The sequence below is a fragment of the Microtus ochrogaster genome, linkage group LG9 (assembly GCF_000317375.1).
Source record: "Microtus ochrogaster isolate Prairie Vole_2 linkage group LG9, MicOch1.0, whole genome shotgun sequence".
Taxonomy (NCBI): domain Eukaryota; kingdom Metazoa; phylum Chordata; class Mammalia; order Rodentia; family Cricetidae; genus Microtus; species Microtus ochrogaster.
Window position 1 is genome coordinate 25,346,895 of NC_022034.1, and position 25,451 is coordinate 25,372,345.

The 25,451-nt window shown below is 48.1% G+C and overlaps 1 protein-coding gene across 5 annotated transcripts in view; it reads left to right on the forward strand.

Annotated features, from left to right (window-relative positions):
• The window catches only part of Fyn (FYN proto-oncogene, Src family tyrosine kinase), a 203,035-nt gene that overhangs the window by 163,680 nt on the left and 13,904 nt on the right, over positions 1 to 25,451 (forward strand). For 4 of the 5 annotated variants that reach the window (XM_026787496.1, XM_005363535.3, XM_026787494.1 and 1 more), the window contains 6 exons: positions 942 to 1,045; positions 1,970 to 2,119; positions 4,634 to 4,798; positions 7,625 to 7,804; positions 9,346 to 9,422; positions 9,521 to 9,674. In XM_026787496.1, the coding sequence (XP_026643297.1) occupies positions 942 to 1,045; positions 1,970 to 2,119; positions 4,634 to 4,798; positions 7,625 to 7,804; positions 9,346 to 9,422; positions 9,521 to 9,674 (830 nt within the window). Of the gene's footprint in view, positions 1 to 941; positions 1,046 to 1,969; positions 2,120 to 4,633; positions 4,799 to 5,164; positions 5,321 to 7,624; positions 7,805 to 9,345; positions 9,423 to 9,520; positions 9,675 to 25,451 lie in introns of all 5 variants that reach the window. The other variant, XM_005363536.3, reaches the window with a different exon arrangement.

The window sequence follows — 25,451 nt, forward strand, 5'->3', positions numbered from 1 at the left end:
TCCAAAACTCTTTCTTGGGCTCTTGGTGCACATCACTATTCTTAGCCAAGCCAGTGCTGAAATGTGAACCAGGAACCAGTTGCCAGGCTGGGTTAGGGCTCAACAGTGCAGGTAGGAGACAGAAGACACATAGGATCCCCAGGTGACTCCAGAGGGTTCCTGTCGCGACACAAAAGAGCCATCAGTTTGTTACAAGGGAATGGTAACATGTCTACCCCACCAGCTCGTTAACTGTGCACAGATCTCAAATGTGCAGTAAGCTGTCCCTACAGCTGTGTCAGGACAGGCCCTGCTGCAGACCACAGGCCAGGTGCCAGGTAAACGCTTGTCCATAATTTTGAGCCCTCACACCTGCTGGGTGGAACAAGACAATGAAAATGGGCTTCCAAGGACAGAGGTCCTCTCAGATCAGGGTTAGAGCTGGCTTCCTCTCTTCAGGATTCTCCTAGGTGGCGCTTGCGTAGAAATGTTGCCCATCCTTCTGCTTTATCCATCCTGAGTGAGTCTCTTTTTTAAAAAAAACAATGCTTGATTAATGAGCTGTCTCTACACTGGGGCCTGGTATTTCCCAGAGGTTGTAATTATTCTCAGAAATCAAGGGTCTCCTAGCTGAGCTGTGGAAGCTGCTCCTGCAGTCGGCATTTCAAAGGAGGTAGCAGGCTTCTCTCTCCAGGCGTGAGGTGGCACTTTCCACACATGTAAATGCCTGCCGTCCTAGAGGAAAGGAAAACAACTCACGATTCAAATCTGATTTTTTTTTTTTTTTTAAGAATGAAAGAGATGGAGAGAGGATAGAATCAGGGATAGATTGAAAAAGAACCAAATGAAGCTAGAAAAGAAAACCCAGTTGGGACAACATTCAGGGAGAAGGAATTTTGGAGGGCAAGCTACTTTGCTCAGTCACAGGTGACCTTATTTTCTCTCCCCCATCTCCCTCAAAGGTGGTACTTTGGAAAACTTGGCCGAAAAGATGCCGAGAGACAGCTCCTGTCCTTTGGAAACCCAAGAGGTACCTTTCTTATCCGCGAGAGCGAAACCACCAAAGGTAAGATAAGGAGAAGGACAGGGCGAAGGTGCCTTGTCTTTCGGACCTGTGGCTTCGTCTTTGGGTGGGAAGGCTTAGCTGTAATACTTTGGTCTTAGCTGGCACAGCCCCTCCTGGCTGTTGCAGTCCCGTTCTGCAGTTCCCTTGAAGATTCTGAGCTGCAGATGACTCCGAGACTCCAGGAGCACAGGCCAGACAGCATCCCTGCCTCAGCCTCAGGTCTTGTTAGAGTCCCGGTTCCTCTACAGGGAGGCTGCTTTGCCTACTTTCCCCTCGTTCCATTTTGTTTTGTCAGCGGAGGACTTTGTTCCTCTTCCCTTTGTTTGATAACTCATTAGAGCCCACAGGTGGGGGTCAGTGAGATGGTTGGTCTCGGGCTCCCTGTGCCGTGCACGGGCAGCCTCTCCCCGTGAAGTGTCGGCCGGCAGAATTCTGGAGCTCCTTTAGAGGAGCACCGTGCCATTTCTTCTGTGCCCACCTCTGTTCACCATCATCTCTGCCCCCACCATCCCTGTCTCCCACCCCTCAACCATCCCCGCCTCTCAGATACCCCATGGGAAGTGAAACCAGGAGACAAGCTCACCTGGAGTCTCCATACCGCTCTTGACCTTGCCCAACGTGATTTGTTGCAGGCTGTGTTAGAGGACAAAGAAACGGAAAGGAAACTTTAGAAAAATAGCTGGGAAGTTTTGGTTTCAAGAGCAAAGTCATTTTGTTGCTAATGTCTTCTGACACTGGCAGGACAGCCAGACTTGTCTTTGTCTGTTACTGAGCAGAGATGGGGGGGGGTGCATGTGTGCAAGCATCTGTGTACATGCATGTATGTGTGTCCTTTTGATAATTATTAGAACAGTCAAATGAGACCTACAAACAGACCGGCAATCGAGGCTGGTCGACACTGCTAACACTCCGCGTGTTTACCAGGTGCCTACTCACTTTCCATCCGGGATTGGGATGATATGAAAGGAGACCATGTCAAACATTATAAAATTCGCAAACTTGACAATGGTGGATACTATATCACCACCCGGGCCCAGTTTGAAACCCTCCAGCAGCTTGTACAGCACTACTCAGGTAACCTTAATCTAACTACCCTCTGCACTTGGAAATGGGGGGGGGGGCGGGGTTGGAAATGGGGGCGGGGCAGAGCTGGCGAGGGACGAGGAGGAGGTCCCTTCCTGTGCACACCCCTGATGTCAGGCTTGCACCAGTGCCTACATTGCTGTTCTACCACAGAGAAGTTCCCCCAAGTAGAAGGCAGTGGCTTAAATCTTAAAAGTTGGTTTTGTCTTTATTTGCATCATAAAAGTCCTTGCAAGTTCTTTTCCTGTTGCCTTCTGTAAGGTCATGCAGAACTGTGAAAGGAAGAGGAGGGAGTAGTTGCCCCTGGGCAGGCTTGCAGGGAACACTTGCCCTGCAGTGGGCTTGCTCACACCTTCCTGCCTTTCATGATGCTCTGTCTGCAGGACTCAGTGTCCCGAGTGCTGCTTCCTACCCAGGCTTCCGTGTGTGCGCAGGCAGCTCTTCTATGACTGCTGTTGTGACTTTGTTTTTCTTTCCTGAGACAGGGTGCCACTGTGCAGGCCTGGCAGCCTCCAGCTCAGAGCTCCACCTGCCTCTGCCTCCCGACTGCTGAGACTAAAGGTGTGCGCCACTCACCACACCCAGCTGCTGTGAGGACTTTAAGATTAGACTGCCTTCACACCAAATGATATCATTCTTTTGTTCTTGGCAGTTTAATTATTGGATACATGCATACACATGTGCATTTTATTTAACTGTGTAACTTTCTGTGCAATTGTTTAATGTGCTGTGCTTGCTTTCCTTGGTTAACAAGTGTGCCCACTATACAATGCATGCGGACCTGACCTCCTCCTTTATGTATTTATTATTTACTTATTTATTGCTTTTGTTTTGAGATAAGGTCTCACCTGTAGCCCAGGGTATTCCCCAGTGTGATCTTTCAGAGTTACAGCAATCCTCCTGTGTCAGCATCCTGAATGTTGGGATTACAAACAGGAGCCACACCCACCTTTTTTTTTACCCCACCATTGAAAAGTATTTGTGCTATCTTTAGCACACACACACAAAAAATGTAGTCTTTTAAAAATAACAATAAGAAATTCCTACGAATTGATTCTGGCCATTGATGAGCCATTGAAAAAATTAACAGTACCTGAGCAATCAGTGATTCGGGCGTCAGCTCTCGCTCTGTGTGGATTCTAATGAAATATTGAGAGAAATGGAGCAGAAAATCTCCCTGAGCTTCAGAGATATACACAAAACGCCTGCATGTTATAAGGATTTTTCAAATGCTGAAATATATTTCATTACAGGCAAACATCAGCAGGGTCCCCAGGGTTTGGATCATTTGAAAACAGTGTGCTGGAAAGGGCACTGTAATGATGCCATAAAGCTGGAGGAGAGAGCAGATATGAAGAACAATAGACGTTTTTTAATCTCAGGGAAAGAAATCTATCTCGAGTTAGATTTGTTTTTATATTGGCTTTTCCTCCTTCCTCTCTCTCTCTCTTACACGTAGGATGCCTTTGAAATACTGACACATAAATAATATTCTGCCTAAACACCTCAGAACCAGATTCCCTCAGAAAGAAAAGTGAAAAGTAAGCTAGGAGTTTCCAGAGAAGAGGCAGCCAAGTTCGTGCTTTGGATCTGAGGGGCTTCAAGGGACCTAAAGGGCTCTGCCCACCTCTCAGCCCAGGCTCTGTGTGGCTTCTGTCCAGTCCGAGTGCTTACTCTTTGTTGACACTTAGTCGCTCTCCTTGCTAGGTTCTCAGAGGTATATCCTTTCAAAATGAAGGAGAAAAAAAGACTCAGCTTCCCAGTAACCTGAGCAGTAGCTGCTGTCTTCCTAGTCTTTCATGTCGTTGAGTTTCTGTGAGTGCTAATTTCTATTCTTTCTTTGAATCCAGACTCCTAAATTATACATAGGAAGCTGTTTAAAAAGTTGTGTCCTTGTTTTTGTTTTTAGTGGAAAGTTGCCCCCTAAAAGCACTGCAAACGCACAGGACTGGTAGATCAGAGTCAGAAGGACAAAGCAGTCCCTAAAGAAAATGCACCATGCTGTGCCCGCTGCCAGGCCTGCTCTTGAGGCTTGTTCTAACAGACCAGAGTTCTGCGGAAGGCTCCTAGGCTAAAGTCACATTTTAAATACATTTGTACTGGGAAGATTCCTTTGACCCTTAGGCCATCTATATATCAGGAAGTAAAAGGGACGGTCACATGTTTTATTTTTATGTATGCACTTTTTGAAATTAAGGGCATTTTCAGAATTCCGGAATATGTATGCTAGTCCACTAGACTAAAGTGCACAGAAGCCAAAGCAGCCTGCACCTGTGTGTGGGGAACTCTCCCCGGGAGTTGGGGGTGGCGGGGGTGGGGGGTGGACACAGACGACTGCAGAGGCCCCATCTGAAGTGCCCTTGTCCACCTCCAGCGAATGTTTGCTTGTGTTCGTCACATCCTCTGTGGCCTGCGCCGCGCTCGCCGACACTGCGCTGCCCACCCGTGCTCACTGTTGTTACATGTTCTGCTCTTCTCTCCCTCGCCGCTGCCCTGCTCCTTCAGAGAGAGCCGCAGGTCTCTGCTGCCGCCTAGTAGTCCCCTGTCACAAAGGGATGCCACGGCTTACCGATCTGTCTGTCAAAACCAAAGATGTCTGGGAAATCCCTCGAGAATCCCTGCAGTTGATCAAGAGACTGGGAAATGGGCAGTTTGGGGAAGTATGGATGGGTACGCTGAGACTCAGTTACTCTTTGATTAGCTTCCCCGTTTGGGAAATCCCGAACCTCAAAGATGGAAGGTGAAAATAAAGGTATCTTTCATGAGCAGGAAGACAGACAATTTGAATTACTCAATTTTCATTTTTTAAAAAATTGGAATTTCTCCGAAAGATAGGACTGAGCAAGAGTGACAGATGGCTCGGGCTGTGCTCTGGCTGGTGGAAGGGCTGTTCAGCCTGCGTAGAGTACCCCATAGAGCCAGCAGCCGAAACTGCCGAGCGTTGGCCTCAGGGCATTCACCTTCCATCTTTCCTAGTGCATGCTTGATTATGGATTATAAGGACTGTGTTTTCTTTATTAATTCCCTCTCCTGTAGAGAAAGCTGATGGTTTGTGTTTTAACTTAACTGTGATTTCATCAAGTTGTACCCCACAAACTTCGGGATTGGCTAAAGATGCTTGGGAAGTTGCACGTGGCTCGTTGTCTCTGGAGAAGAAGCTGGGGCAGGGGTGTTTCGCTGAAGTGTGGCTTGGTAAGGCAGAGGGCACATTCTGTTTTGGCAACATCTCAGAGCCGGTGAAAAGGACAGTTTTGAACAGAGACGTGTATGTGACCCTTGGGACAAAGCCCCTTAACCTGTGTCACTAGATGGGCCTCGAGCCCGGGTTTGCCAACTGTGGTGGCACCTTGCTGTGTTCATCTGTCCTATTTCATGTGCTTCATTAAGCACCTGCAAACCGGAAGCCAGCACGCTGGGAATGTGGTGCTTTCTCGCCCTGTTAAATGGGACGGTAAGATGCTGGGGGCGGCAGTGGTAGACTAAGGTCACGGGCTTTCTGTGTGCCAGGCCTGGGTCTAAACCCTTGCTGGATGATGAAGCATAAGCATGGGGCCTGTTTAACACCTCTGAGCCTCAGTTCCTCATCTGTAAACCTGAAGTCATAGCCGCTTCATTGGATTATTCTGAGGATTTTATCAGGTGTGTTTAAAACCCCTTGTAGATCTTTGATTCGTGCACACCTTTCTTCACTTGGTTGTCAGTAATGCCAACGGCACTGGCCCTTGAGATGGCCTCTCTCATCCTCCGGGTCAGCTGCAGCCTTCCTTACAGACAATCCTTAGACTTATATCCTTCCCAAAAGCATCTGTCTATCAAATGATGACAAAGTGTTGGAATCTCCCTTCCTTGGAGTCTAAAAGGGTATAAACAGGTACACGTGTTCTTCAGATATGATCCACAGGAAGAGAGTTGACGTAATCAAACGTTTGAAATACAGCAGGTCCCATGCAGACTCAGAAACAGATGCACACATGGACAGTGGAAGTAGACAGCCATGCATGTATATGTATTATCGATTGTACATATTATCATAGTGATCACATTAATGTGCCCATCCCCGTCTAGACTTTAGCTCAAGTGTAATAAAAATCTGCTTATACAACTTGTATCTCATTATCTACCCAACTTATAATTGAAGTTGTTAAGTCCTGAGGAATTTCATCAGATCACACAATCAGGAAGAATGGCATTCTATAAGAATTTTATCTTCAAACTTTTGAAGCTGTCAACTTTAAATCATCATTACTCAGAGCACCAAGGTGTTGTTTCCCATGGAGCGGAAGAGCTGGGATAGAAGCCTAGACAGTTACCCAAGCTGCTAAGAGAAGAAGACCACACTGTGCTTAAATTGGAAACCGTTAGCAGTTAAATCACAGAGGCGATTTAAAAGTTGTCAAAGTTCCCATTTACACTGAGTGGCGGGTATTTTCTGAGATAATTGAACCCCTAAGCCACTGGCACTTTCATAGGTCCCCTCCCCCCGTAGAATACATGTTGTAATTGTATGTTTCAACAGAATAATAAATACTTCGATATACAGGCTCCTTAGATCTGAAAGTCAGATTACATTTGAGTCAATCTTGGTTTGAACCCACATTGTCTTTCAGATTGTAAGCAATATAATCTGAATTAGCAGATTTTTATTTTCCCTTTATAAAATTATTCTTCAAAGTCATCAGCTAAAAATGGAATAAGCCAGAATTTTGTCTTTTTATTTGAGAACCAAAGGAGAATGAAAAGCTAGTCCATTCCCATATTTTACAGATGAGCTGACTGATGACCGTAAGCTGGGCCTCGCCTTTGGGTTAGCTAGATTTTTAAGGAAGTATTTAAACACTGTGTTTAAATGCTTTTCTCCTCACTGCTGATTCTGCAGTCCACCTGCTAGAAGCCATTGTTCTTGGGGCTGACTCTCCAGAAGCCTGAGGGATTTGCCTCACCTGGGGAAGTATGGGCAAGGAGACAGTGTGTCCCTTGCCTGTGCTTGTGGGCTCATTTAGCATGATTGCTGAAGGACTCTGTCATGTAACTCATCCGGTTGAAAGCCCGAAACTGATTTCCAGGCATCCTCGGTGTGTGGCCATATTTCTATGGGAGCACACCCTCTAAGATGGAATTTAATCTAATTTCTTCCAGGCTTTTCCTGTTATCTAGGGGATAGCTACTGGATACCCAGGCCAATTCTGAATCCTAGGCTTTCACCACTGAAATAAGAGCCCAACGCTTTGTGGTGTAAATGCACAATTATGTGGATGAGCCATAAAAAGTGATGTCTATCAAGCGGGACAAGTTAGTGAATTATAAAATCTATAAGTAAACTCATTTTTTCCTGTTGAAATACATGACAGAGTCCTTTGTGGATGTCTTTGCTTGGAAAAACCATTTAGATTTTTTAAAACTAAAAGTCTAATTTTCTACACATAGTTGCTGATCAAAATTATTTTTCCTGTGAAAAGAGTATCCTCGGATTGACTTACTCCTGTGGGCTATTTGTAGGTACCTGGAATGGAAACACAAAAGTAGCCATAAAGACTCTTAAGCCGGGCACAATGTCTCCAGAATCCTTCCTGGAGGAAGCACAGATCATGAAGAAGCTGAAACACGACAAGCTGGTGCAGCTCTATGCCGTTGTGTCTGAGGAGCCCATTTACATCGTCACAGAGTACATGAATAAAGGTTGGGCAGCCCTCTCCTCCTCCCTCCTCACGCCGGCTGGCAGGTTGCAGGGACTGTTCAGAGACAGAAACGGGGCTGCCCGCTTACTCAGCCCCCAGTCTCTACCTTACCGGGGATTCCCATCAGGAGGTGCCGGCTGTGCTCCCTCAGGATAATGCTTAGGAAGGGGGGAACTTTGAGTCTGCCCCCAGAGTCTTGAGAAGCACAGTGCCTTTTGCCTGTTACTCATCAGGAGCGTTCTTCCTCATAAGTAAAACATCCATTTTATATCAGAGCTAATGTACAGGGCTACAAAACCTGCTGCCATTTTGAATCAGTGGCTTCTGTTAAATTTCCCTTTTTAGGGCTAAATAATCAATAGCAGATGGTTGCTGAGTTAGTTCAGGCTCCGGATCAACATCTTTCCCCCAGTTTTCTCTTTAAATGTCAGGTGAAGAAATGACATGCAGTCATTCCCCGCCTCCCGAACATTCGTGCGTTGGTGCACACGTGTGCATGTGTATGTCGTTACAATCAGACCAGCATTGTTGGGGATGAAGCCAGAGAGCGCTTTGTTTTGGAAAAATAAATGAGCCAAACAAGAAACAGCCTTAAAAGGCCGCACGTTGTACATTAGGAGACACTAGTGTAGTTTTTCTTTTCTATGTACTTTCTCTTAAAATATAATTGGAATTTTTTTTTTCCTGGCAGATTGTTTGCCCTTTGGATCCAGGGTTATTTTGTAAATAGCTTTGTGATTAAAGCATTAAAAAAAAAGAAAAGAAAGAAAAAAAGAAACCCTGACGACCATCATGTGCCCCCAGCTCCTGCAAATGATTATCTCCGCCCGGGTGTCGGCTCTGGGCCTCCTCAGGCAGCTCACAAGCATGGCTCTGAAGCCCTGGCTGTTTGTCTCAGAGGTCTGAGGCTGAGGCTCGGCTGCCTGTGATCTAATTAGGAAGCTCTCTGCCCCACATTTCTCAGACACTACATTCTCACCTTCAAACCTGAAACGAAGCCAATGATTCTAAAACTTGCTTGAACTCTGAGTCACCTTGAGGGCCTAGGGAAACGCACATGTCTGAGCCTGACTCCAGAGTTCCTGATGCAGATGGAGCCTGAGGATAGGCTCTTCCCGCTAACTCCCTGGCAACAGTGCCGCTACTGGTCCAGCAGTGCCGCTACTGGTCCAGCAGTGCATCCTCAGTGTGCTCCCCCGGGCAGTCTGTGTCCACATCACTCTCCTGTGCAGGGAAGACTGGGGCACGAGAGGACGGTTTGGTTCCTGACAGACTCCTCCCGTGACAGAAAAGGAAATGCTGTTCTCCTGTTACCAAACCCTGTCTTTAGAAACAAAATAATCACTGTTTATTTTCAGATGCTAACACTTACTACTTAAAACATGGAATTTGTTTCTTTGTTTTTATACAAGCCTTTCTTTTTCCATCAGTGGCATTGTCCCATCCCACTACCTTTTATTTACACTGAGGAAGTCGAGTACAGCCCGCAAGGAACTTTTGCCGTTCTGAGTAACCTAAAATTGCTTTATGTTTCATTCATAGGAAGTTTGCTTGATTTCTTAAAAGACGGTGAAGGGAGAGCTCTGAAGTTGCCAAATCTTGTCGACATGGCAGCACAGGTGGGTCATGTGGTGCCTTGATTCGGACCGTGGCTGTATGGGCATGGACACATGAGGGGTTGTGTAATAGCTGTACCCCTTTTCCTGCATCCCCACAGGTTGCCGCTGGAATGGCTTACATCGAGCGCATGAATTATATCCACAGAGATCTGCGATCAGCAAACATTCTGGTGGGGAATGGACTCATTTGCAAGATTGCTGACTTCGGGTTGGCTCGCTTGATTGAAGACAATGAGTACACAGCAAGACAAGGTGGGTGTGCCCATGACAAAGGCTCCTGATTGCGTCTTTGCTCTGCACCGCCCTTGCTCCTTACCCTCACTTCCTCCTGCTGCCCTTTTCTTCCCCTCTGGTCCGGCAGGAGTATGGCAGTTCTCAGGTGGGGGACTGCTGGGCCATAGACGGGTGCAGCACTGGTTAGTGAGCGGGTGTCTACTCCCACGGTGCACCTGCCTTTCTAGAAGTATCCCGGTGTATTTGATCAGAGCACTGCTTTTGGAGAAAGTAGAGTCTTGGTGGCCAGGTTCTAGCTCAGTCCCAGCCAGTCGTGTCGCAGCAGAAAGCAGGTGTCACTCCAAGGAGAGACTTTAATTGTGGTCTTTTACTGTGGAACAGGCAGCTTTTCAGAGTCTGAGGGCACTATGATGCCTCAGCGCTAATGTCAGGGCAGCCAAGGTTTAAGGTTTGCAAGGCTGCAAGAGGAGGGAGCACCCCACTGAGGGCGCCTCCTGTGGGAGCCTGCAGAGGCCCATGGAGGCCAATCCTGACCTCACTGTACAACTGCCTTCCATGGCCCCCAGCAAGCCAGCCTGAGCAGAGCAAGGCGTGAAGGGGAAAGAGATGGTCTGGAGGAACTGGACGGTGGAGTTCCTTGAAAAGCCCTGCTTGCTTTCTTTGTCTGCCTCCACCCAACCCTACAAAAATTCATGGACAGTCTTTGTGTAAAGCACACCGAACCCAAAGCCACCCCACCCGGGTGACTGTGAGTTAGTAGAGCTGCAGACACAAGGAGGGAATTCCTGAGGGTGGTTTCCGCCTTGCTGGTTGCTCACATGTCCAGGTGTGGGACTAAGTGAGGAAACAGCAGCTGCAACGGCTTCTGTGCATTTGATGCCAGGACTCAGCAGAGGGTGATGGTCACTGGTGAGGTTCACTTGGCCACTCTGAGCAGTAACTGCAATATACTGTAGGGTGCTGCTTTCAGAACGAATCGTAGCCATTTCACTCCTTTCTAGAACATTCTCTTCCTAGTTCTCTTTCCTTTTTTTTTTTTTCAATTCCAATTCTTCCCTTCTTTTCTTTGACTCAGAACAGAAGTCTGCTGAGTGCTAAGGGAAATGTCAAACCGAGCTCCTGCCAGGTTACAGATACTGCCCAAATGCTCCACTCCACGTTGGGCAAACAGCTCAGCTATTTGAACTCCTCCACTATGTGGCATGTCTTGTCCTGGAGCCTTATATCCACACAGCAAGCCGCTCAGGATCATGTGGGGTGGGACATGTACACAGACACACACCCAGAGTCGGGGGGGAGGGGCACAAAAGAGGACTGTGTCTCTAAGCAGAGGGGGACTGCAGGCATGAGTTTGGTGACATGCAGACATGAGTTTGGTGGCATGCAGACATGAGTTTGGTGACGTGCAGACGTGAGTTTGGTGACATGCAGACACGAGTTTGGTGACGTGCAGACATGAGTTTGGTGACGTGCAGACACGAGTTTGGTGACATGCAGACACGAGTTTGGTGACGTGCAGACATGAGTTTGGTGACGTGCAGACACGAGTTTGGTGACATGGAGACATGAGTTTGGTAACATGCAGACACGAGTTTGGTGGCATGCAGACATGAGTTTGGTGGCGTGCAGGCACAAGTTTGGTGACGTGCAGACATGAGTTTGGTGACATACAGGCACGAATTTGATGACATGCAGACATGAGTTTGGTGGCATGCAGACACAAGTTTGGTGACATGCAGACGTGAGTTTGGTGACATGCAGGCACGAGTTTGGTGGCATGGGATGCCAAGAGGCTCTCAGTGAATGTGTGCAGAGCCCTAGAATAAGTGAAGGTTGACAACCTGAAATCTTGATTTAGAAAAGGACTCCCTGAAGATTTAACTTAGGAAATGGCTCCAGTAGAAGCCAGGAATGTTCTTCTGTCTCAGTGGCAGGAGGAGCCCCGCAAGGCTGTTTTCTCATTCTTAACCAGACTTTGGACTCTGCAAAGTCTGTGGTTAGCACCCTTGATCCATCCCTAAATGAGAAGGTGGCCAGGCCAGGAGCCACAGATGCTAACAGAGGTGCTGTTGGAAGGGCTTGGGTGTGGAAGTCGTGCACCGTTCATTAAGGTGCCCCAAACTGCAGCCTTAGGTGACTGGAACCTCTCACGTCAGCTTCTGCTCTGGAACCCACCCAGGACTCCCTCCTGGCCGTGCAGCCTCCCTTCCTACACTTCCCCATCAGAGCTGCCTTTCTCCCCTGCCTCCCCCATTACATCCCAGCCACTGTCCGAACTCCTTTCCGAGGACTAGCCTTAATCCTTGATTTAGCATCTCCTTGACTCTATTTCCCAACAGATTCTATCCTTACCTCTTTGGACATGATTTCCTCTTCCTTTCCTTTACCAAACTGAACCCTGGGGAGGGATAGGTGAGGATTCGATGAGCTGGAATACAGAAGGATATACGGACAGTCTGTGCTGTCTTGAAGCAGAGAACAAGGAAGGGCCAGGGCATGTGGGGAGCCCTGGAACTGCCTGACTTTCAAGGGGCAGGAAATAGACTCAGAAAGTCAGCAGAGGCATTTGTACAAAGTCACAAAGCTCACAAGTGGAAGGGCAGGATTTAGAAGCAGGACAGGCACGCTCTTGAACTCTGCCTACTGTCTCTCGCCAAGAGCAGAGTGTCAGAATGGAGAGAATTAGTCATAAGTTCCGTTTTCCCTTTATTTTATGGAAAAAGCCCTAAGGGGCAACCTCTCGAGCTCACAGGTGTCAGGGGACTAGAGAGAGCCTCATTTTCCTGCCTTGGCTAGCCCAGCTGTTCCCATAACTCCTCCACTGGGTCTGCCCGGCCCTGGCCTTTCCGCCGGATAGAAAGGTCCGGCAAGTATTTGCCAATGTATTCTGCAGATGGCATGTGTGCTGCATGCCGACGTTCCTGCCGGGGATTAATCAGCTCCTCGAGACAGCTGGTCCGTGTGCCTAATAATATTTGCAAGTTGGGTTTTATGTCACCCGCAGGCCACAGCCGTGCCGCATCTTGATTATGGGAGTGCAGGCGGTGTTCTGAGACGTGTGCCAAATGTAGCTATTTTAGGACCGTGAATGACAATTGTTTGCAAAACAGTTGTGAGCTCCCCGTCTCAGGGTGCTCTGAAGTGTCTGTCATGACGCACCGACACGCCAGGCAGCAAGGTGTGACAGCACAGGGCACGGGCACCTCTGCGGTGTGGGGCAGGTCTTGCCCGGGACGTTGCCTCCTACGAGCCCACACTCACCACCCACCTACCCTGGCTTGTGAGCAGAAGCCTGCTGTCAGAGAGGCTCAAGACCAGGCCCAGCGGCCATGACCATAATCCTCCCCTGGCAGTATTCTAGAAGCAACTAGAATCATCTGGCATTCCTCATAGTTACCTGGACATCTCACAGTTAGAGCCAGTTCCTGTTTAGTCAGAAGCTCAGCTTCATTCTGTCCATCTGGAGTCTCCGAAATAATCCACGTCAGGTATTTGAAAAGAAACTTGGCTAAAGGCCGTGAGGAAGACACCCAGGCCACAGCAAAGGCTTGTACCTGTGTAGTCTCAGCTCCTGGGGCTGAGGAGGAAAGTCTCTTCGGCCCAGGAATTTGAGACTGGCCCGGGGAAGATAACAAGACTCCTAAGGAAGAAAGGAGGGAGAATATGGTAGAGAAAAGCTAAGGGCCCATAATGGCAGGGGGCGAGCATGAGGCGAAACCCAGGAGCTTCAGAGTCAGGCAGTGTAGCCCAGCAATAACATCTACTGGCCGGGGCCCGAGGAAAGTCGTCTCATTCTTCCACGGAAGATTGCTTATCTTTAAATGAAGGTGGGTCTTCCCAGTCTCACCCAGCTCCCGCTCGTGGGAACTGTAATGTCACTATCATTACCGATCTTGTTTGCCTTACCCAGGGCAGGACTTCAGGAGAATAAACAAATGGGTAGGTTTCTGCTGCCCTGGAAGGACCCAGTTACCGTGCAGGGCAAAGGAAGAGCGGTGGGTCATGGTTAGGGCAGAGCTGGCAGCAGCAGCCATGCAGGAACATCTGGGCATCTTGATTTCAGAGAGACAGCGTGAGCCTGAGTTGGGATTTACTGTGTTTGTGGTGTCCATGCTGGTGTGTCTAAACCCAGAGAGGCCCACTGGGGCTCCCTCAGCTGAGCCACTGCCTCAGCTAGGTGTGTCTCCTCCTCTGTTGTCTCCTGCCTCCCCGGGGCTCTGCTGACAGGCACCTCCCTCTCCCTGTTCCCTGGATGCTCCCAGAAGTTACCACAGCCCCACCTGGGCCCAGGGCAGGGAGACACACCTCTCTCTCCCATCACAGCCCCTGGGCCATCTGTTCCTTCTCACAGAAAATGAGAATTCTCCACAGACTTTGTCTTTTCTGAGCTCTCAAGCCGCTGAGGGCTTGCTAATGCTAACTTGAGCCCAGCACACTCAGGTAGAGCTGCCTTGTGTTTAGCAATGACTCGCTCTTTTGGGCGTGATTGTTTTTTTTTTTAATTTACATTATCTAGTAAAATGAACAAATCTGGTGTGCAACTGACTATATTTTTACATGTGTACGTAGTCCTGAAACCTCCTCACAGAGGAAGATAGACCTGACCTGTGGAGCTATTTCATTCCAGCCCCCTGCCTGTGTGGGAATTCCTGGAGTGTGGCTCCATGGACCTGTTTCTTCAGAAAACCTACCACTTCTAGGAACAGCGTCGTCTAGCCATTACATCCTGTTTGGTCTGCCCCCATCCCTTCACCATATTGTGATCCTGTTGTTTCCTGTGACGGTTCCCAGCTTCTCACAGCAGACTAATATTCCACTGACTGAGCACACACACCACAGCTGACCCATCGCTGTACTCAGGAACAGTGGCGCTGATTGCACCTGGGACCATTACAGATGAGGCTGGTGGGTAGGGAACACACTCACACCGCTGCCGCCACCTCCCGGATAGTCGCCCTGTTGGAAAGGCTGGCCATGGCAGGCCTAGACTGACAATGGCAGTTACTTGTCTCGCAGAGCAGTAACACAGATTTAAAGGGCAATGAAGTTATGTCACTTACATGGGTTAGAAGTCAGGACCCCCAGGATTAAACCACCTCTGTCACTGAGGACCAGGGTATCCTCAAGCAAACCGGAGGCTACTATTTGGGCCTTCCTTTTCATCCTCTGTAAAATAGTAACCATAGTAACCGCCTCGCATGAGTAGAATGAGAATGAAGTAAGCAATATATAAAAATGCTTTGAGGGTGGTAAATATGAAAAATTATTTTATAACCTTAACTTTCAGCGATTGACATGTTTTCCATAGAAAAGATTTTTATTAAACAATACTTTAAAGAGAAAAACAGTAATCAACAAAAGAAAGGAACTTGTAAGACCATACATTTACACGCACAGACACACACACATGCACACACAGAGACAAATGGATAATAGATCGACAGATAAATAATGGCAGTGTGAGTGTGTGTGTGTGTGTATGTGTGTGTGTGTGTACACATAATCATTTATCACCTAAGCCAGTCTGTTTTACGTAGACAGCCAGCACTCTGGTTCTGTCCATGTGTCCCACAAGACCATCTGTCCTGAACTCAGCTGCCATTCAACTAGCCTCTGCCATCCCAGTGTCTTGTGCAGACCTTCATGCTTTCCTCCTGTTAGGACCTCTCCATGGTTGGTGCTATGGTGGTGCACACCTTTAATCCCAGCATCCCATCACTAGGGAGGCAGAGGCAGGAAAAACTCTCTGAGTTTGAGGCCAACCTTACATACATAGTGAGTTCCAGGAGAGCCAGGGCTATGTATAAAAACTATCTCAAAAACAAAAACAAAAAACAAAGACCAGAACTATCCATGGCCCCAAGATCCAGACATACATGTTTTTTTTTTATTATACACACACACACACACACACACACACACAAGCTTGCCATGTTTGAGGTCAGGTGGACATGCTGAGCAGTGTCACACGTCAGCACACCTGCACAGAGGTGCTTACACTCATGGACCGTGGGCAGCACTACTTCTGGACATCCCTAAAACAGGTCTCTGTGGGGATGCCAGCCTCTTGAACACGGAGCACACACTAAGTGTCACCGTTGGTGTGTAGCGGTGGAAATAGCTGTGGTCACTAGCCTCCTCCTCACTCTTCTCAGACATGTTTTTCTGCTCACTAAGCAGTGTACACAGGCTTCCAGGAAATCAAGTGCTGTAATTGCTGCAAGAACCCCAGAAAGGGTGAGCTGTTCCGTCAGCATTGGTGGCACAGTATGCGCTTGTCTTTGGGGAATGGTGGAAGCTGTTGAGCTGGGTGGGCCTGTGTTAGATGCTAACTCTACCTTCAACCGGGTCTTAGGCTTCTCTGAGCCCTTGTGTCCTCACCCCTGAGCCACCTGTCGGCTAGCTGTTGGGGTAGAAAGGACAGAAGCTATCTGCTCTCGTTACCTCTCATCCTTCCCCCGCAGCATTTCCCTTTTATTGGTTCTCTTTCCTTCTTTCTCTGTGCTCCCAGCTTCACTCCCAAAAGCTGGGGCCCGAGCCGGCTAGGAACATGCCCTATGAAGTCCATATCATAGTATGGATCCTAGTGTCATTGCTGATCTGCTCTGGAACCTTGGATAAGTTACCCTGAGCCCATCTTCTTTTGAAAACAGGTAGAATTGTCAGCCCAGTCTGGGCATAGGCAGGAAGCACCTACCGTGAAGGACTTGGTGCAGTTGGAAGTAGCATTGACAGCAGTTGTTATACAGTTGACCCTGTGGATGCAAACAGCCATGCTCAGCATGCCCACACACAGGCGGTGCATTCAACCCATGCTGCACTGGGCCTGCCTCCTGCCAAGGCTCCTCCCACATTTGATCCACATGAAGAGCATCAGCAGGGGTTTCTCTGTGACATTGGTTAGCCGGTCGGTTTGTTCTAGAACAGTAACCAGATGATCACCTAGGAAGCAGATGTCAAGACAGTGTCATCTTTGAGTCTGTGGACTATATGAACAAAACAGGGGCATTTAGAACTTTGGACAAGACCATGGGTTTGTGTATTAAGTAGAAGAAGAAAAATGTGTCTGTTCAAATACTCCCAGTATTGAGAATTTAAATTGAATAGATTATTGTCTGGAGTAAAATTCACATATAAATTAGACTACAAAGAATTCATAATTGTTACAGTTTTCATGTTCATTATTTCACGGTAAGAATTGTTACTGCATAAATTAACACATTCTTTCTTGGAGAACATATTTTAGAAAGATTTGTTACTTTAATAACTCTCTGTGTATTAGAAATCCCAGATGCCCGTGCTAATTAAATATAATCAGATTTTTTGATTCAAAAAGCACAGTAGCCATTTAGCACAAACAAGCAGGCAAGTAGGTTGACAAACAGAGCCAGGAACAACTGGGTCCCTGTTTCTTTTCGGTTTCCAGTTTCACAATGAAGAACTGTGATTTCAATTCCTGTCCTTCCTTTGTTACAATGACTGGGGATTATTAGACTCGGGGCTCCCGCGTTCCAGCTCAAGGGCTCCTGCAGAATTATTAATCAGCTGCTTGAGAGGCCCCTGTAATCCAGTGGCAGATCAAGGCTGATCCCACCATGAGATGCCCTCCCTCTGCTCCCTTCAGCCTATGAATTCCTTGTTCTCTGTCAACAGCAGCATCACCATCCCCACACTGTGTGCTGTGACCTGAACAGCAAATGTCAGCAGAGAGAGGCGGTGGGGAGGGCTCGGAGCCCCGTTAATTGTTGAGTTTAATCTAATTCTTTCCTTGCTGGAAAAGTGGCTCATCTCGTAACAAAAAGCAAACCTCTTCCTGATGCAAGCCATTGTTTTCGAACACTAGGCAGAAAACTCACTTGTCCTCCAGCAGAGCCACGAAAAGCCGCAGTGAAATGACCAGGCCACAGCACCCCCAAGCCCACGTGGGCAGTTTATCATCCCCAGAGCTGCCGGCGGCCATGTAGTGATCCTGGTGAGCAGAACCGAGCTGTGGAGTTTGGCACACCTCTGTCAGCAGGCAGGAGTCGCCTTCATTTGTATTCTGCCCCCTCGGTCTCCAGGCTTCTTACACCAGCCTTCCTGGGAGGGTCTGCTTTGTTTATCTGCTGAAGCTCCAACCCAGATTAGTAGTCAGGGGAGCAGGTCGGATGCTGGGAAACGGAGACAGAGAACTGTTGGGAGCCTCGTTCCCTCCTAGCAAAAATGTCTTAAAGGCTGGAGGAAATGAAAGAAAGGAGACTTTAAATCATCCTTTTCTCCCCAGTTCCTTTTAAGATTAAAAATGCTTGCGGAGTGGGGGAGAACTGATTTCTGCCAATCACATCCTTAGACAGCTCTCTGAGTTGGCCCAGAGAATGCAGATGGGCCTGATGCCAGCACAGGTCACCAGAGCTGGCTCTCTGAGCACCTCCCTTTATCTGCCCAGCCCAGGGTAGCCCCGCCTCCTTCTGACAAGGGCATCTCCCTTCCCTTTGTGCTGTTCTGGGCAGGGCTGCCCGGCAGTTGTTTATGAATGGTCAGGAGCAAGTCCTCGGTCTGTGCAGCCCACGTTCCTGGGTGATCATCAGTAAGGGAGCAGATGGCCACCCTCTGTGATTTTAAAGTGTGTAAATAGGAACCGCAGGCTGCCATCAAACATCAGAAATGTCTTTTGGCTTCCTTATTGTGCTCCGCTGGCAGAAGGGACCTTGTTTGCATCATCTGGATAACCGGGGACAGTCGGAGCACGTGCAGACTGCCTGCAGCCTCAAGCCTTTTTCTCCGCACTGAAGGAGGGTGCCGGGCCCAGCACGCTGGTCTCCCTTGGATCCCAAAGGCATAGACTGCCAGATGGAAAGCAGGGGACAGTTTTAAAAGCAACCCAAAGTTGTGTTTTTCTCCCATGTGTCCCCTCTTCCTGGGCTTCTTCCTAGACTCACAACCAGGCCAGCATGATGATCCTGTCCCAGGCTGTGTCCCCAAACCAGTGCTGTTCACACTGCCTAGCTTGGTGTGGGCTGGCGTGGCCTGGTGTGACCTGCGCCCCTCTGAGGGTGGCTAAATCTGTGCTCCACCACATTCTTAACCTACTGCTGGGCCCACCAAGATTCCTCTCTGCCTCTGCTCACGGTTCAGCTTTCCTGGGAGCTTGCTCACTGTTTCAGCCTAAGTGTTTCTTCCTTGGGTTTATCCCAACCAGAGCTCGGATCTGTGCCTAGTTGCTTAGCGTCATGTTCAGGCTCAGCTTCTGGCCCCTGGCTCTCTTGGTTTTACTTTTCCCTCCTCTCCCAAGGTCCCTGGTGAGATAGGACTCTTCCTTAATCCTCCTCACTTTGTCAGACTCCCTACCCACTGGCATGATGAAATTTTGAAGGGAATAATAATAATATAATAATATACCAATCCATTGTGCCCCTAGGTTTTCAGTTATACTTATTCTAAAAACATGATGCTAAGCTCTTACAAGCTTAAAGTAGACATTTTAGCAGATATGTTACCGGGGTAAGTGGAAACACGCCGTTTATTACTGCAGAGGCATTTGAGCAATTTGCACGTCACCCCTTGGCCTGGTGTGAGAATTGCGAGTTTTCCTCAGCCAAATTTCCCAAGGTTTGAAATTATTACTGCATTTGAATCAGTGCAGAGTTCCAGGCTGGGTCCTAACATGGGATGTCCTGGCTCGCTCTCCTTGCCTTCTCCAGCGTGGAGTCAGCTTCCTGTTACTGGCAGGGTGACTTTACAGCCAGAGGCCTACGCATTACTTAATATTGTATGTATTGATTTGCGAAGTTTGTGGCTTCATCATTGAACAGGCTTCGGATGGTTTTTTGGTTTAGAAAAGCAGGATGTGTTATTGAAGCTGATGCTCCTCCTTCTAGGAAATGATGTTGGGCGCAGACCATGTTGTGTGGGGTCGATCTGGCATCCTTTGCCCTGCACTGGCTGCACTTCCTCCACTGGCCCCGTTCTTTAGCTGGAGGAGATCCTCTCCCTGAGACCGCACAGTGGAATTGGCACCAGAAACAGCCAGTGCTAGTGACCGTGCTGTGGCGCCTCAGGCTTGCGCTGGGAAAGCCATGGTCACACTGCATCCCTTCTCTGTTGCGACCTCTCCGCCATCCTCATCCTCAGTTCACTTCTTTATCTCCTGAGCCATCTTCTTCAAGCCAGTGCCACATTTTAGCTCTCTGTAGGTTCAGACTCAAGCTGTGTTCTTTCAGCTGTCTAGAAAACTCCTACAGGCAGTGCCCTACTCCTGATGACCTCAGGGTGCCTCCCACTGTGCTTGGGGACCTAGTGGACACTCCGGAAATTCTCAGTGGTTGATGGATGAATGTGGAGGGTGTTCTTCATCTTCTTCCTCTCGTGGAGTTTCAGGGGTCGCCGATGCTGAGGGCCTTTGTCTGTGCAGCTGAGTGCCCTGCTCATCCATCCAAACACAGGGGTAGCTGCACTCTCTTAGCTGTCCCCAGGTTCCAGACACTCTGCTGAGTTCTTTATACCTACTCCATCCCATGCTACAGACCAAAAACTGACTTGAGCTGAAAGCCTGAGAGCCCAGATCTGCCTGACTCTGAAGATTCCTTTTTTTTTCTTTCATTAAATTGACTCCATAACAATTTCATTAATATCTATTGAAGCTTCTTTCTGAATGGCCTTTTTTGCCCTTCTAAATAGACGGCTCGCTCAGTCCTGGCTTAGCCCATCATTGAGTTTGCTGCTACTATCACTCCAGAGCATTCTCTCAGTTTCCTGGCTCTTCCTTTCACTTCCTGCAAAGGGTGACTCAGGCCAAAAGGTATCTGCAGTGTTGTGTGAGCCTTAAAACACCACTGTCATTCATCATCTTGAAGCAGCCAAGTCAAGACCCTTTTCTGTCTGAGACAGAAGTGGAAGGCAGGCTTCCTGACTGGCCACCTGGCACACAGCGATTCCTTCAACCAGTCTGTGACCTGGAGTTGGCATGGGCCGTCCTGTTGTCAGTCTGGCCAGTCGTCCAGTTTTCTCTTAGAACTAAGAACACTGAGTCAGGTAGGCTGAGAGTACTGTGCAAACGAGTTCATTCCCAGCAGTAACCAGCAGTGAAAAACTGTAGTTGTAATGTCAGTACTTTCTCCGTGGTCTTTAAAAGTCTCTGTCTAAGAAGATAGCGTCTTTGGCCGTTGGGTGTTGGATGAATCACTGCTCACATGGGCCTTTTTTTTTTCTGTTAGCACATCTGTTCAGCAGCTGTAGTCTAACAGGGTTAGTGAAAGTACTGTAGAACAGTGTAAGTGCAGACTAGGCCAACCTTAGAAGATCTGCATTGTGCTAAGAGCTACACACAGCAGACAGAGCACCACACAGTGTCAGAGTGCTCTGATTCTGGAGCCCGGCTCCTTCCGTCCAGATCCCATGTCCATCCTTTACACTTGTTCCTCAACGTGGGTTCTCTCAGCTGAAGAACAGACATGTTGTTTACACATGTAATTCGTGTGTCAGACACGTGGCACCCTTAGCAAGTACCCATTGTCTGTTGAGTAATGCTAGGAGCTCGTGTTGCCCAGCCTTACATTGTTGCTCCTGATCTCATCCCAGAAGATTCAGGAAGGGTGGAGAGAGAATGTTGTCACTAGGCAAGTGGAAGGAAAGATGGCATTTCAAGCCAGCTAGTACCGCAGAAGGAAGTGTAACAGGTGTGGGGTACCTGTTACAGGAAGGCAAAGCAAACTGAGCCGGATTAACTGTATGCTTGCAATGAGGAGAACCAGAGTTGAATAGATGTGTGGGTCCCTGGGAATCAGATGGTGGATTTTGATTCAACGCAGCAGGGACCTCCTGTGTGGTGGAAGAAGTTGGGACAGGAAGCTGCAGTTTAAAAGGATTTAACTGGAAGGGTACTCGGCTGAGGCTCGGTACCAGGGCAAGAGGACTTAGCAGAGTGATGGCAGGAGTCTGGCTTTGGCGATGAGCTTAAGCAGGAGAGAGCGATTTTGAGAAAGATGTCAAAGAACAAAGCAAGAGTCTGACATCAACAGCAAATTGATGGATCAGATCGAGAAACAGCAAGAAGGGAAAAAGTCCCAACTACCCATGTTTTTTTGTCCCAAAGCCTGGCAACATAGTGATCGACCCCCAGAAGGCGGAGGGTAAAAAACAAAACCAAGCGGAGGGAGATTCTGTTTGTATCGTAGATTTGCAAAGTAAGAATTAAGAGTTAACTTATAACTCAGTCATTTGGTGAAATTTCCTGCCTACTTCAGGAATCTCCTGCAATCTCAACATGTACTGAGGTATAAGACAGTACCGTGAACAGCAAACTCAGCCTACAGTTGCTGCATTTCCTGTAAATCCGGTTCCACCTAGAAACCTTGTCCCATAGATATTTGGAAGTAAAGAACCAAGAATCCAAATAAGAAACATCTGAATGCGCCCACCCCCTCCCACAGACAGTAGGCTATGTTGGTAACGAGAGAGGGAGATTTCCAAAGGAATAACGGAGTGGAGAGTGTGGGTCTCAGGGTCCTGCAACACTGTGGTTGACCTTTTGTGAGGAACAGGGGACACTGGGGACCAAAGAAAGACAGAGGCAGGAAGGAGGCTGCATTTGCTGCCCTGAGGAGAACGGGGTGCTCTCTGTGGGGAAACTCTAGACCTGCTTATGGCGGGAAAGAGAGAGCAGGCCACCTCAGCAGTGGTGAGGTGGGGTTGGTTCTTGTTCTTATGGGCAAACTTGGATAATTGAATAGAACCCACACTTTCCTGTCTCTGACTTAAAGCATAGGTGATTATCAACCCTGGTTCAGATGAAAAGGGCAAACAACCCCTGAAACCGGAAATGACTGCTGCCCACTTTGCCCTGCTGGACCACTCCGAGGCTCTTGTTCCCTGTCTAATAAAACCGCTGCCCGTTGCAGCAGCATCTGGTGCACTGGCCCCACGTCCTTATCAAAGCAGAGCTGGGGCTCCCTCTACATCCCAGATTCACTCCGAGTACCCTGTCTTTAAGGGTTTTTAACTTTCACTGGTGTGTGACAGGTGCTTTTCTGTTGTAGTTAGCAGTTGTCAGGCCTTAAACAGCTATCCAGATGCTGACACCAGGAACAAGGGGAAGATGCCCCAGAGGTAGGAGACCCAATCAGTTGCCTGTAAGAAACCATGGCCAGTCAGCATGAAGTGGGGGAGGAGCGCTGGAAGCCTAATCCACTGCCCAGCTTCTCTGTCATCCGGTTGGTTCTCCCAGGAGTCTCCTGTTCACCAACATCCCAGGCTCTGAGCTGGAGACAGTCTTCCAGACGACATTCCCAGCCCTCAGGGCAGCCCCTCTGTCAAGAGGTGACACTTCCGACAGCCCATGCATTCATCAGACTTTAAGCCATGACAGCTCCAAACCCAGGTTGCTGTGGCAGCCTGGAGCTGGGGACCTGTCCAAGTGTTCCTGGTGAGGTGGAGGTTCCTTGGGCAAGTAGCCAAGGGCAGAGAAGCAGGGGTTAGCCACAGGGTGGCAGTGGATGCGACTTCTTCTGTCTTGCCTCCTTCCAAGTCTCTTTAGTTCTCTAATTTGACCCAAGTTAAACACTTTTTGTTCCCGGAGCCTCTGGGACTGTGTGGGTGACATTAGCGGATGGCCTTGGACAGACCCTTCTCAGACATGGGATTCACACTGTGCATCCTGCACAGCCATCTGCAGAGACACCAGGCATTAGCAGCTGCCTAACACCCCCTTCTCAGAGCCACACTCTTTGTACCCTCTGGAGGCAGGAAGCCAACCAGAAGGAAACGGAAGTAATGAGATGTGCAGGAAGTGAGCATGGATTAGTTCTTTTTGTTGTAGCTTGTCATTGCTGGAATGGAACCTTTTGTCTTCCTTGGAAAAGAAAACATTGTCTTTAAAGAAATTTCTGGGGAAAACAGAAGCAAAACAGAAGGTGGTAGTGTATACCTTTAATCCCACCACATGGAAGCAGAGGCAGGCAAGTCTGTGAGTTCAAGACCAGTCTGGGCTACATTGTGATTTCCAGGATAGCCAGAGATAGACAGAGAAGCCCTGTCTCAGAAAACAGCCAAACAAAACATCTGTTGGGGCTGGAGAGATGGTTCAACATTTAAGTTAACTGAAGACCTGAGTTCGGTTTCCAGCCTCCATGTCAAGGGTTTTACAACTTGCTGTGTCTCAAACTCCAAGTGATTCCACGCCCTCCTCTGGCTTCAGAGGGCACCAGCACATACGTGGTACAGACACACAAAAATAGAGTAAGTCTTCTTACGTTTCTGTTGAAGGTAGCTGCTAAGAATTTGGAAAAAGACAGTCTTTCCCCCTCCCCATCTAACTACCTGTTGGTTGGTGTGAAAAGTATTGTGTGGCTTACAGAGAAAGAATGCATAAATGTATGTAAGTCCCTGTGATCCTTCAGAGTTCATACCTACAGATCCATGGTGTCCTGTCAAAGATCCATTATATTATATAGACTTGGTTCTTCTTTGCTTATTGTTATCGTTACTGTTCCTATAAAATGAGAAAATAATCAAGCAGACTAGTGTAGCTGGGTGATATATTTACTTTTTAAAACCGGAAATCATAAACATCCTCCTCCAGAAAATCCAGATGGAAGCCTGATGTGGTGGCCCACATCTCTAAGCCCAGCACTTGGGCAGTAGCAGCAAAGAAGACCAGGAAGCTGAAGTCTCTCTCAAGGAAGGAGACCAAAAGAACTCCACCCAAATTGTGGAGTTTGCTTACAGTGTCTGCACTCAGCCAGTATCACATGAGTCCAAGGAACACAGAGGGCTTTTTCCTGCTGATAGGGGACAGGAGTTTACCGCACACCAGAGTAAAATGGTTCTGTCGTACTTCAGACATGGTCAGACTTCAAAGCCATTTGGCTTTGGAGATGGTCTAAGTTAGGCTGACTTTAATGTAGCTTCATTTATTGTAAATAAGAGAATTTGAACTGGTATTTGGTCCAGGGCAGTCTGCTCTTGACACTGAAGAAGACTGTCACCCTAGCTCCAGTGGCTTAGAGTCCACGCTGCGTGGACAGAATGCCCAAGGACAGAAAGCCGTATGAAGAATGCTTTGAAAGAAATTTTAAAACAAAATGACTGCCCAGAGAACCCCAAATTGTGCAGGCAATTGCCAGCACTTAGGAGAAGACGGAAGCAAACAGACTTTAAACATAATGTTCAGGAGCAGAACTGCTTGCCTGCTCCAGCGCTAACGTGAGATACCACGGAGGGAAATCGCAGGATTCTTTTCCATTTTGATATCACACTAGCGTAAAAGAGATGGAGGAGAAAACTGCAGTGCTGGAAAATGCCAGGGTGTATTTGCTGAAGTTGTTACCATGTACTGTATTTAAAACAAAAATGTAATTGCTATAATTTATCACGTCTGGCTATGAAAACCTCCATAACTTGAAGATTTTAATCATTTGCCACTTTGGCACAGTGACTTTTCATAGATGATGCTGTGAAAATTCCGATTTTTATCAGCCTTTGTGTGCTTTCTAGGAGCTCCTGAGCATAATTAGTATGCCGTAAGCATATCACTGTTTGCATAACTAATGCACAATCCTTATGTTCTTCCTGTGGTCTGTTCAAGAAATGTCCAGAGCTGCTTTACAGTTACTGGTCCTACCATAAAAACACAGGCTGCTGGGTCCATCTTCCCTGTCCACACATTTTAGCAACATGATGAGCAGGGCGGGCCCCCACCTTTCCTTTAGATGTGGAGAAAAGAGGATTCTCCACAGCTCAGAGAGACATTTTAAAGATGCAATCTAGCCGGGCGGTGGTGGAGCACACCTTTAATCCCAGCACTCGGGAGGCAGAGGCAGG